At 34.6% G+C, this 13,598-nt stretch overlaps 2 protein-coding genes across 2 annotated transcripts; both read left to right on the top strand.

Annotated features, from left to right (window-relative positions):
- The first annotated feature begins 4,200 nt into the window (after positions 1–4,200).
- LOC112025626 (zinc finger BED domain-containing protein RICESLEEPER 2) lies at positions 4,201–7,531 on the top strand. Its single transcript, XM_024058290.2, has 2 exons — positions 4,201–4,327; positions 5,493–7,531. Exon 2 carries the CDS (start codon positions 5,495–5,497, stop codon positions 7,250–7,252), a length of 1,758 nt encoding a protein of 585 aa, XP_023914058.2. The 5' UTR covers positions 4,201–4,327; positions 5,493–5,494; the 3' UTR covers positions 7,253–7,531.
- A 2,067-nt stretch (positions 7,532–9,598) lies between these two features.
- Positions 9,599–13,074, top strand: LOC112025619 (zinc finger BED domain-containing protein RICESLEEPER 1). The gene is made up of 2 exons (XM_024058281.2): positions 9,599–9,709; positions 11,044–13,074. Exon 2 carries the CDS (start codon positions 11,730–11,732, stop codon positions 12,627–12,629), a length of 900 nt encoding a protein of 299 aa, XP_023914049.2. The 5' UTR covers positions 9,599–9,709; positions 11,044–11,729; the 3' UTR covers positions 12,630–13,074.
- The last annotated feature ends 524 nt before the right edge of the window (positions 13,075–13,598 follow it).

Raw genomic sequence — 13,598 nt, forward strand, 5'->3', positions numbered from 1 at the left:
ACGTTCACATGCCCAATTTCTCGTGAATCACGCACCTCGCAATACTTTTAAATCACTCACAAAAATTTGTCAACTTTTACATTTTAACTTTTTACTTCTAACAAAAAAAAAAAAAAATTCTTTGACCAACCTTATTAACTTTTCTGATCCAATGGTCTATCATCTGTTAATGTTGTGTTTTGTATAACAAGTTCCCATTAATATAGGTTTGTGAAATTGTAAAACGAATTGAAAATTTGTGTGCTGAAATTTTCAGTTTATATAGTTTTTCTTTGAAGGTGTTATATTGTATAATGGTTGTATCCACCGTAAAAGAAAAACTATATACTCTCATCCTTCTCACATGAGATTAGAGTCACCTAATGTAACATGAGATATTGTATGCCATCATTACTCAAAATAATAAATTAGTTACGCATGCATGACTTTACAAAAGAGGTTTCTTATCATCGGATAAATGATTCGGAATTCAAATCCTATCTTTAAAAATAAAAATAAATAAATTAATTAATTAAAAAAAAAAATTGAAGCTTGAACTTTGAAATGCTATCTAAACCCTAAACCCTACATTGCTTCATAAAACTTGAAGAATTAAAACAAAAATCAACAATCATGGAGGCATCTTGTTGAAAGTTGACAACCTCTGGTGTCCTTGAAATATATTGTGATATTATTATTATTATTATTTTTTTTTTGGTAAAAGGGATAAAACAAAAGAAACTACAAACACAAAAGATCAGTAGAACAACATCTACTTACAAATAAACCAGACAAGTCATGGTTAAAGACAGGAATTAACTCCACAGGAGGATAACTAAGAATGCAAAAGTCTTCGATTTGTTTCGCACCTTTTCTTGCGAGGTAATCAACGCATCTGTTGGATTCACGGTAGCAGTGACTGAATCGAATGCAAGGGATCTGAGTTGCTAGCTGCCTGCAATCATCCAGTAGGGGGGAAAAGATGGGTTTTGTCTGACTGGGGTTATTGAGGACATCTGTTATAGCTTTTGCATCCAGCTCTACCTCAACAGCTTGGAAATTCTTATTCACACAGATGGTAAGTCCATCCCTTAATGCCCATAACTCCACTTCAAAGCTTGAAGTAACACCAATCCTCCTTGAAAAGCCTACCACCCAATTACCAGACTCATCTCTAATCACACCTCCTCCACCAGTTAGACCCGGGTTACCTAAAGAGGACCCATCCGTGTTTAGCTTCCTCCAACCATTCTGTGGCTTCCCCCATCTAATATTCTTCATTGTGAAACTGTTGGCTTTCTTCCAATCCGCAGCACACCAATGGAAGTCACTTGCTTGACTAATAATTTGGATAGCTAGATTTGGGTTAGAACTTCTATTCTGGAAAACAAGACTATTTCTTTGCTTCCATAACATCCAAATGGCAAAGAGGAACACTATATTCCAGGGGAGGTTGCTGTGACTATTAAGATGTTCATTTCTTGCACTTACGGTCAGCCATGTGTGAAGATCACAAGTAAAAAAAACTTCTATCCATCTCAGAGATACCAAGCTGCTTCCAAAGCTCTTTGCTACCACAGCAGTCCCGAAGCAAATGAATAATAGTTTCCGGTTCATCTCTACACCGAGGGCAGGAAGGGTCAGTATTGATTCCTCTTGAAGCTAGGCAATCTTTAACACCAATACTATTGTGAAAACATCTCCAAACAAAGAATTGTATCCTTGGAAGAATTTTAACTTTCCAAATCCAATGCCCCCTCAAAAACATGGTTATCACTTCCTGTAGCTGCCAAATTATACGCGCTTTTTACATCAAAATTCCCATGGGAATTTGCTGCCCACGACAGTCTATCCTCACTCCTAGCAGCTAAAGCATAGGGAGTAGCCAGAATTCCCAGCTTTATAATCACGGGAAGATCAAAAGATAATCTCAACCAATTCCAACCATTCGCTGACACCACTTCCTTAACTTCCACATTGCTTTCACCCCTGTTCAGAGGACCCTGCACTAAATTTCTGATAGGACCTTGAGAAGAACAATTATCCAGCCAAAACTTGAGCATGATGTCTCTCCCAATGACCCATTTTGTTCCAGCATTAAAAACATCTTGCCCTTTTCTCATACCTTTCCACACTCGGGAAAAAGGAAGATTATCACTGTTGGTCAAGCTTATTCTTCGACGAGTGTAGTACTTGTTTCTAAGAACCCTAGCCCATAAAGTTTCTTTTTCTAAATGAAATCTCCAATTAAGCTTTGCCAACAAGGCAGTGTTCCTTCCTCTTGCAGACTAAAGTCCCAACCCACCCTCCTTCCTAGGCCTTGCTACCTTATGCCATCCCACCCAATGCATCTTTTTTGAGGTGTCCGTAGATCCCCATAAAAAATTCTTACTGATCCTGTCTATACCATCCAACACTTTGCTCGGGAGATAAGCGCACTGCATGGTGTAATTGGGAATGGTAGACAAAGAAGATAGGATAAGAACCATTCAGCCCGCCATAGACAAGAGATTAGCCTTCCACCCCGACAATTTTTGCTTCATTCTATCCAAAATAAAATCAAAATCATGACTTGACTACCCTTGATGCTTAATAGGAATTCCCAAATATTTTCCAATAGAAGAAGTCGACTTGAACCTGAGAAGACTACACATATTCTCCTTACTCTCCGTAGCAACATTCGGCGAGAAAAACACCCTTGACTTGGATTGACGAACATTCTAACCAGATTTTGCACAGAAGATGTCAAGCACCTCCCGGATGGCAGTGCAGTTTGCTTGATTGGCTTTAGCAAAAAGCACTAGGTTGTCTGCAAAGAAAAGATGAGAGAAGCTCGGACCACTTTTGGAAGCTTTAACTAGGTTCCACAATTTCTCACTGCACTTCTTCTCAATAAGTTGACCCAGGAATTCCATACACAAAATGAATAAGTAGGAAGACAGTGGGTCTCCTTGTCTGATACCCCTAGAGGGGTTAATAGGTTCCAACATACCTCCATTGAACAAAATAGAGGTTGAGACTGTGGAAACACAACTCATGATGATCTCAACCAAATCCACAGGAAAATTGACGCTAAAGAGCCTCTCCCTAATGAAGCCCCACTCTAGCTTGTCATAAGCTTTCTCAAGATCGATCTTTATAGCCATGAATCCCTCCTTACCCTTAGCCTTACTAATGGAGTGAATAAGTTATTGGACAATAATCGCATTATCAGTACCCTTTCTTCCTGGCACAAAGGCAGTTTGAAAAGGGGAAACGAGCTTGTCCGGTAAAGGTCTAATTCAAGCCACTAAAACCTTTGTGATCACTTTATAGATAGTATTACATAAGCTGATAGGTCGGTAATTACCCAAAGTTTCAGGACCTTGTATCTTAGGAATAAGAGCAATAAGTTCTATTGAGATAATTTGGGATAATATTGTGATATTATGGTAGCATTGAAAGCTTGATAGAAAATCTAATTACTTTTTAAGAAATGTTACGTGTAAAATAATTTTACAACAAATTTTAGATGACAAGTTATTACCAATTTTAATTTGGAATCACTCGAGTTCTAGCATGGAACTCAATTATCACAAACTATATAGTTATGTAGCATCTTGAGTCTCACTGACTAGATTTTGATGCTCTGGCAAAAGCTAATGTGGATTTTTATCCATGTAGAAGTTGAGATTCTAAGACTTGAGTTTCATAAAGTGTAAAGCACAAAGAAGAAGCCGGAGTTACAAATTTGGAGAAGAAAAAATAAGAAGAAAGCAAGTTACAGATCTGGAGAAGAGAGAAACAAACCTAAGTAGCAAGGATCAAAGTGCAAAGCAAAACATAGACCGGTGGAGGGAGAAGGAAGTCTCTTCACAAATCGAAAAAATTCTACATTTCTCTTACTTTTTAAGCTTTTATATATATATATATATATACACATATTTAAAAAATTCTACATTTCTCTTACTTTTTAAGCTTTTATATATATATATATATATTTCTTTTCTTTTTTTTTTAATATATAACAACTATAAAAAAATTAAAAAATTAAAAAGAATACTTCTTTTTAGAAAAACAACCAGGATTTACTTTTCAAAAGTGCTGTATTTTATGAACAACTTAAAAATAAATGAACAAAAGTTAATAAAAGACAAATGACTCGTAATCGTACGTGATATAAAAACGACAGTCAAATAATGACCTTGCCGTGTAAAAAGAAAAAAAGAAAAACTGAAAAACTACACGCTTCCAATTCCCAATAGTATATAAGGTTTGTGGTTCTGAAGCATTACCAAACACACCTTATTATATTTTACAATCTTTCTTGCTCATCAAACCAATTCCATTTTCTCTGCCCGTGAACCAGGTTTGGTCTTCACTTGGTTATTGAGCTTTTTTTGCTTCCCTAGAAAATGTAGTGTCTGTATGGAACATAACGAATCATAAATTCTTTACTTTTTTTATATATTTATTTTGAAGTATTTTACTCTTTTAAACAAAACAAAAAAGAAAAAAATAGAGCTTATTTTGGATTACTATGGCAAAGTAAAGTAGTAAAGTAAACTTCATTTTATTGCTTCAAAGTGTGTCATTATCAATGATAAGAAATTTTCTTTTATTTAAGTTCAGATTTTGGGATATTATTTCCTCTCTCTCTCTTTGCCAAATGGGATTTTTTTTTTGGGTTCCTTGTTATGCTTTTTGTTTAGCTACTAAAAAATGTAGGAGAAATAGAGGAACTTCTTAGATTTTGTTGCTTCAATCTGTATCAAAATTGCTCTTTAATCATTAATTTTTATTGGTTTATTTGGATGGAAGTATTTGAGGTGAAAGGCTTGGATTTGAGTTTTTGGTTAAATGACTTGTGAACTAGTTAAAAGACAATTTTTTTTTTTTCTATTAATGAAATTCATGTATGGATTTCATTTTTTTTTTTTTACTTATTTGTAAATTTGAAATGATTAAATGTAAAGAAGTCATTTCAAATCCATGTGTCACAAGTGTTTCTGTTGAATGAAAATCTCCAATGGTTCTTTTGAATAGAGATGTTTTAAGAGAAGGGTTTTAAATTTTAGTTTAAATGACTTGAACAGAGTATGAAATAGTAACAAAAAAAATTTCATTAATGAAATTAATGGATGGATTTGAGTTTATTAATATGCGGATTTGAAATTATAAGGTGTAAGAAGTCATTTCAAATCCATAATTTCACTAGTTTTTTTGCTTGAACAAATCTCTGAAGATCAAATCATCATGTGTTGCTAAATTTATATCAAAATAATTATACTAGCAACCCAAGAGTCTAATCCATCATCTATTATATGATGGAATTTATACTACTAAATGTTCTTCAGATTCCCTGAATTTATAGCATCAAGTCCAATTGCAACCTTAAGGTTTTCGAATTGGTCTGTTTATTCTTTTTCTTCATTAAGATTCAGATATTGAGATATTTTATTTCTTTTATCCTTATCAAACTAGTGTTTGAATTGATGAGATGTTTTGTCATGAATTGTTGTTTTGGTTGTCAGATATGGAGGCAGATAATGAAAATCATCAGACTAATGTTGTTGAAAGTGGCAATGATGCCTGTGGTCATGAATGTGTCCATGGAAACTCTCATGGATCCTCTTCGGATGGTGAAAATAGCGTTAATGATGATGATTATGATTTTGAGCAAAGAAATGCTAGCCGGTTTCTTGGACTTTTGACATGCACTAATGATGTGTTGCCTCTAGATGGGATGTTTATGCATACGTTGCGTATTAGAGATCCAGTATTTGAGAGAGTGAGTTTTGATTCTATAAAAGATGACTGCTTGATACATTATGAGAAAATGAGAGAGACTGCTGAACAAGTATTGAGAAATTTTGATGGGCAGATTAGCCTCTCAGTAGATATACTAAGATGTCGAAAGGCTTATGAGTACATGTGCCTAAAAGCCCATTTTATTACTGAAGATTGGAATTTGGGGAATTGGGTTCTCAATTTCCGTCGTATAAATGCAACATGGGAGGATGATTGCCTTGATGGAGCTATTTTGAAGGTTCTGAGGGGCTGGGACATTGGGAACAAGATAGCCAGTATTACATTTCTAACTGACTGGGTGTATGATGAAGGGATTGACAATGTCAAAGAATATGTCCAAGAAATGAAGAAGCTCCAATTTAATGGTCAGATATTTCGTCTGTATTGCTCTGCTGACATTTTCAAATCTATGGTGCAAGATGCATTTAAAGTGATATCGGGAACGATTTGCAAAATTGACGAACTAATGTACTTTGGGAAACCATCCTATCTGTGGGATCTTGCATATGACAGGCTAAAGATGGCTTTAGAGTGTGAGGCTAAGGAAGAATTTGGCAAAGAAGGGTATGACAGCTGCGACAAGCCATCTGCTGATGAGTGGAAGAAAGTTGAAGGAATTTGTAAACTCTTAGAGAGCTTATATAATGCAGCAAAAGCTCTATTTGAAACAAAAGATGCAACGGCAAACATTTATCTCCAGAATCTTCGAGAGGTACAGGCAACTTTGACCAAGGAGGCTAATTCTTCAGACAGTTTTATTAGAGATGTGGCTGCAAAAATGCATGAGAGGTTTGATGAGTATTGGAAGAATATGTTCTTGGTGTTGGCAATTGCTACAGTGATGGATCCTCGGTGTAAGATAACATACTTTGAGTTCTCATCCACAAAGTATGGTGGTAATGATGACAACACTGAAGTTTCTACTGTGGTTCTGGCCATCCGCAGTCTTTATGACATTTATAATATCCAATTTCCTGAGACTGAGAATCGTGTGAGCAATCCTACTTCTGCTGATTCTGGAGGTGAGTCTCCCAGGCAAGTTAAGCGAAAGCGTCTTAGTTCTAATGATAGTTCTAACCATTTACAAGATTACCAGAAGTTCATTGAATCTACTAATCAGCCTCTGAAGTCAGAGATAGATATGTATTTGGAAGAACCTGTCTTACCGTGGACCCAGGATTTTAACATATTGAGTTGGTGGAGAGCTGCAAGCCCAAGGTATCCTATCCTTTCCAGAATTGCTCGTGATTATTTGCCAGTTCCCATGTCTGTTGTCACTTCCATGGATGCATTTTTTACCATTGAAAGAGAAATTAGTCCACGTTATGCCTCCTTAAAACCAGACTTGATGAATGCCATAATGTGTACTCGGAGTTGGTTCCCTGATGAACTCAAATCCATAGTTGGTTCTTCTCTGGGGTTTGAGGAAATGCTGGAAGAAATGGATTTTGTAGAAGATTTGTATTTGAGCCTGAGGCATTAGAACGAAGTATTTTGGTGGTTCTTGTGGCTCACACTTTTTGTGTTAAGACTTCATAACTCTAGTTACTTTAGTAAATGCATATTATACTACTGAATAGAGATTGGTCGAACTTTGGCTTTATCTGTAAAGAATGCTTGGTGTTTTGTCCATGGTTGTGTCCTGGTGTCAAGTCAGCTATTTCTTTTGTTCCCTTTTAAGTGACGCAGGATGATTTGAAAGAGCAACTGTAACAGGCTGAAGATTTATGATACTAAATTCAAGCATTTTCTTCATCTCTAATATTGCTATGTTAGTTCTTACTTTTGTATAGAGTTTCCTATCAAATCTTCTGCTGTAAATTTTCAGGCTATTTGGTTTTTCTGTGCCGGATATGTTTACTCCATGTTCAGCTCCTAGAGCCAAATTTCTCTCTGCGAATGACCATATTTAATCTTTTAGGTTTATACACTTTGAAAATCACTAAAGCTTATATTTTTGAAGAGTAAGGAAACTTGAGAGTCCTCTACATGCAGGTTTTTTGGTCTTTGTTACGGTGTGAAGGCCTTCTTCGCAACCAGCTATGCGGGTGAGGGTACGATAATCTTAGATGAGGCTCGTTGCTAAAATACTGGACTCTGGTCATGATGCTGTCGATGAGCTTTGGACACTTTATAGCAGCCTTCTTGTCATTTGATTAGAAGGAAATCTTACGTAATACTTTTCTTGATGGACAAATAATATCTTTCCTTAGGAGGCAAGGAATTGACTCTTCTTTCACACCATGAAAACCTAAATAAATTCAAAATAGAAATTTGAGACAAAATCTAACCATTCTAACTGGTTACATAATCACTAGGAGCACGTTGAATATTGTAGCAATTAGCCTCAACTTTTTTTTTTTTTTAATTATGTATGGAATAAGCTCTTCAAACTGTAATTGTTTCTTGCATTCAACATATTGAATTGGTTGGAAGCTGGAAATTCAAAGTTTATTTTTATTTTTTATCTGGGTGAAGGATTCTAATTAGCTCAACTTATGAAGATCTTGGTCATCCAACAAGGGACTTGAAATCAAAACCCACTTTTACACTAAAAAGAAACTCATTAGTGTTTTAGCATAATTATAAAGAGTAAATAATATGGAATATTTGTCACGCGTCAAATTTTACAACATCTATAAGAAAATTTCCTATCTTCTCTAAACATAGACTTGGAGCTAGTTATTTCGGGTGTGTTTGAATACCGCTTATTTGTTGAAAATTGAAAACTTTGTAGAAAACACTATAGAAAAATAATTTTTAAACCATAAAACACTGTTGCTGCGTTTATTGGGGGTTGGCTGGTCCATGAATAGTGCCATGGGACCAGCCAAAAAAAGGCAAAACGCGCATTCATCCTTGGGCTGCCGCAATCCAAACGCACACTTCATATCATGGGATAGTGTGTTATAGGAAATAAATTGTTAATATTTTAAAAATTAAGTTGATAAAAATGACAAAAAATAAAATTACAATTTGGAAAGAATCAAATACTTTCGATAATATTAGTAGTTTTATGGCATATTAACATTTAACAAGAAGAAAACTTGTAGCCAATATCTTAGAGTCACCCCAAGAGTTAAAGGATTCTTCCTTGTAATTATCTAATATTCAAGACAAGAGTAACATGCATTAAGAAGAATAGTAACATGCATTAAGAAGAAAAGTCAAGAAATCGGAAAAACTCTAGACACCAACGTTAGGGAAAAAAAATAAAAAATGAAACTAGGGGCAAAAAAAATCATATTAAGACAGAAGAGATGGATATAATAAAATATGGGTTATGTTAACGGGTGTTTTTAGGAAAATTGTTAATAAATTATATTAGAAAAGTTTTAACATCACTTTTATGAAAAATATAAAAAGCTGTCAACAAAATTTTTATTTTCTTATAAAAAGTTTAGACTTTTGACTTTATACGGATGGTTCACAAATCATAGTTGTACATAACTTGAAAAAAAAAATAGTAACACATAAAATATCACGATTTTATCACAAATATTTTATGTGTCATAATATAATTGACTACATGTCATTTTCTAGAGTACAAACCACTCAAAATCTAACACTGGCAGGTGAACTGTTTTGGCCGAAGTGGCGGTGTTTTATGCGGCCATAGAATTTTTGGGAAAAAAAAAAAAAAAAAAAAGTCGTATCAACCGATAAAAAAAAAAAAAAAGACCACACTGTTGTGGAGGCCTAATGATCTTCCCGCGCATTCTAAAAAAAAATAATAATCTTCCCGCGCAAAATGAAAAATAAAATAAAACAATATATATATATTTCGCTCCCAAATCCCAAAGAATATTTTCCCGTAATTATATAACACTACAAGTACAAGGTCCGGAGCAGGATCAAACAAGCATATAATAGTATATAATTTTACAATCTTACATCTTTCTCATCAAAACCAATTCCATATCCTCTGCCCACGAACTAGGTTTGTTCTTCTGTCTTCACTTGTTGATTGCGCTTACTTTGCTTCCTTAGCAAGCAAAAGTATTGTCTGTATGTAACATAAAATTTCATCAACTCTTTACTTCAATACATATACATATATGTGTGTGTGTGGTATTATTATTGGGTCTTTATCAATGATAAGAAATTTTCTTTTGTTTAAGTTTAGATTTAAGGGATTTTTCACTTGACTCAAAATGGTATATTTATTGTTATAGAAATGTTCCAACGGTTAAATTACCGATTGTCCTAACCCACTGCTTTTTTACCATATTAAATTTTTGATTTTCTCAAAAATGTAAATTTAATCATTTAATCGCGTGCTTCTAATGCGAACATATTCTACCATTATGAGTTCTTTGGTTTATGCCTTTTTTTTAGTTGTTATGCTTTTTGTTTAGCTCCTAAAACATGTAGGAGAAGAGTGGAACTTCTTAGATTTTGTTGCTTAATTCTGTATCAATATTGCTTCTTTAAGAATTTTTTTATGGTTTATTTGGATGGAAGTAATTGAAGTGAAAGGCTTGGATTTGAGTTTTGGGTTAATTGACTCATGAGCTGTTAAAATACATTTTCCCCCCTATTTATTGAAAAAATTCATGTGTGGATTTCATTTGCTTATTTGTAAATTTGAAATGATTAAATCCATGTATCATAAGTGTTTTTGTTAAATGAAAAATCTTTAATGATTGGTATTTTAAGATAAGGATTTGGATTTTAAATTTCAAATTAAATGATTTTTTTTTTTTGGTTTTTTTTTTTTTTTTGAGAAGAAGTTTAAATAAATGACTTGAATAGAGTATGAAATAGCAAAAAAAAAAAAAATTCCATTACTAAAATTCATGGATGGATTTAAGTTTTACTAATATGCAGATTTGAAATGATAACGTGTAAGAAGTCATTTCAAATTCATGATATCACAAGTTTTTTTATTTGAACAAAATCTCTAAAGCTTAAGGCATCATGTGTTGATAAATTTATATCAAACAATTTATACTAGCAATTGCTTTAAAAATATCTTGATTTTAAATCCTCAAATCCAAATGCAACCCAGGAGTCTAATCCATCATCTATTGTCAAAGTTCATATAGGGGAATGTGTATTTAAGTCTTAACTGTCTTAATTAGACCATTTTGCCGAAATCCAAACACTAGTCATAAGTCCAAATGCAACCTTAAGGTTTTCAAATTGGTCAGTGTATTTCTTTTCCTCTTCATTAAGATTCGGATATTGAAATTTTTTAGTTCTCTGATTTTTAGTGAACTAGTGTTTGAATTGATGAGATTTTCTATCATTAATTGTTGTTTTGCTTGTTAGATATGGAGGCAGATCATGAAAATTATCAGACGAATGATGTTGAAAGTGACGGTGATGCTTGTGGTGATGAATGTGACCATGGTAGTGATCATGGTGATTCTCATGGATGCTCTTCGGATGGTGAAAGTAGCGTTAATGATGATGATTTTGATTTTGAGCAAAGAAATGCTAGCCAGTTTCTTGGACTTTTGACATGCACTAGAAATGTGTTGCCTTTAGAGGGGCTGTTTATGAATATGTTGCAGATCAGTGATCCAGTATTTAAGAGAGTGAGTTTTGATTCTGTAGAAGATGACTGCTTGAAACTTTACAAGGAAATGAAAGAGCATATTGAACAAGTATTGAGAAAATTTGATGGGCAGATTGGCCTCTCAGTAGATATATTGAGATGTCGAAAGGGTTATGAGTACATGTGCCTAAAAGCCCATTTTATTGCTGAAGATTGGAATTTGAGGAATTGGGTTCTCAATTTTCGTCGAATAAATGCGTCGTGGGGGGGTGATTGCCTTGTTGGAGCTATTTTGAAGGCTCTAAAAGGCTGGGACATTGGGAACAAGATAGCCAATATTACATTTCTAAATTATGAAGGGATTGATGAGGTCAAAGATTATGTCCAAGAGGCGAAGAAGCTCCAATTTAATGGTTAGCTATTTCGTCTGTATTGCTGTGCTGATATTTTCAAACGTATGGTGCAGGCTGCATTTGAAGCAATAGCGGGGACAATTTCCACAATTGATGACCTAATGTACTTTGGGAAACCATTGTATCTGTGGGATGCTACATATGACAGGCTAAAGACGGCTTTTGAGGAGAAGGAAGAATTTAGCAAAGAAGAGTATAACGATTGGGACAAGCCATCTGCTGATGAGTGGAAGAAAGTTGAAGGAATTTGTAAACTCTTAGAGAGCTTATATAATGCAGCAAAAGCTCTTTTTGAAACAAAAGATGCAACGGCAAACATCTATCTCCAGAAACTGCGGGAGGTAAGGGCAACTTTGACCAAGGAAGCTAATTCATCAGACAGTTTTATTAGAGCTGTGGCTGCAGAAATGCATAAGAAGTTTGAGAAGTATTGGAAGAATAAGTTCTTGGTGATGGCAATTGCTTCAGTGATGGATCCTCGGTGTAAGATTACGTACTTTGAGTTCTCATCCTCAAAATATGGTGGTGATGATGACACCACTGAAGTTTCTACTGTGGTTATGGCCATTCGCAGTCTTTATGATGATTATTGTATCCAATTTCCTGAGACTGAGAATCCTGTGAGTAATCCTACTTCTGATTCGGGAGGTGAGTCCTCCAGGCAAGTTAAGCGAGCGCGTCTTAGTTCTGATGATAGTTCTAACCAGTTACAAGATTACCAGCAGTTCATTGAATCTACTAGTCAACCTCTGAAGTCAGAACTAGATATGTATTTGGAAGAACCTGTCTTACCTTGGACCCAGGATTTTAACATATTGAGTTGGTGGAGAGCTGCGAGCCCAAGGTATCCTATCCTTTCCAGGATTGCTCGTGATTATTTGCCAGTTCCCATGTCTGTTGCTGCTTCCATGGATGCATTTTTTACCATTGAAAAGAGAAATTAGTCCACGTTATGCTTCCTTAAGACCAGACTTGATAAATGCCATAATGTGTACTCGGAGTTGGTTCCCCGATGAATTCAAATCCATAATCGGTTCTGCGCTGGGATATGGGGAAATGCTGGAAGACATGGAATTTGTAGAAGATTTATATTTGTAGAATTAGAACGAATGAATTTTGTTGGTTCTTGTGGCTCACACTTTTTGTGTTGGACTTCATCTCTCTTTTTTGTTGAAGGGTTAGACTTCATATCTCTAGTTACTTCAGTAAATGCATGTTATCTTACTGAAGGAGAGATTGGTCGATCTTTGGCTTCCTCAGTAAAGAAGGCCTTAGTGTGTAGTCCATGATAGTGTCCTGCTAGTGTTAAGTCAGCTATTTGTTCTCTTCTAACTGACTCAGAATGATTTGGTCGAGCAACTGTAATAGGCTGAAGATTTATGATACTAAATCATGCATTTTAAAGAGTTCTTTTGACATCTATTTTGTGAAACTTCACTACTCTGCTGCAGTTGGGATTACAGTGTTGTTGGTATTCCTTCCTGTTGCCTATATGTTCTCCCAACAAATACTAACAGCGTGCTAGATAAGAAAATATCAGTGAATTGGTTTCTGTTCAAAAAAGTTAGTGTTGCATTTAATTAATAAGGTGAATTACAAATTATTCTCAATGGAAAGTGGAAACTCCAATACTAACCCAATGCAAAACACTTTGCAAGTATTACAACAAGAAGTACAACAAACACTAAATCACAAAATTATGGGCTTTTTATGAATCATTAACAAATTAGTTAGGGACGGTCAATTTGTATTTTTTTTTTCCTTCTTTCTACTTTTGTAATTTTTTTCTCCATTCTACTCTATGAAGTCATACTATCTTTTACTTCCTTAATTTTTATCTTTTTTCATTTCTACTTACGTTATTACTTTAAGAGTATTATCGTTTAAGATCTAATATAATCAATGGAAAGGTT

The sequence above is a fragment of the Quercus suber genome, unplaced genomic scaffold (genome assembly GCF_002906115.3).
Source record: "Quercus suber isolate HL8 unplaced genomic scaffold, Cork oak 2.0 scaffold_62, whole genome shotgun sequence".
NCBI lineage: Eukaryota > Viridiplantae > Streptophyta > Magnoliopsida > Fagales > Fagaceae > Quercus > Quercus suber.

What these genes read in the sequence shown, in the direction of transcription:
- LOC112025626 (XM_024058290.2), top strand. Translation starts at nt 5,495, where the DNA reads ATGGAGGCAGATAATGAAAATCATCAGACTAATGTTGTTGAAAGTGGC.
- LOC112025619 (XM_024058281.2), top strand. Translation starts at nt 11,730, where the DNA reads ATGGTGCAGGCTGCATTTGAAGCAATAGCGGGGACAATTTCCACAATT.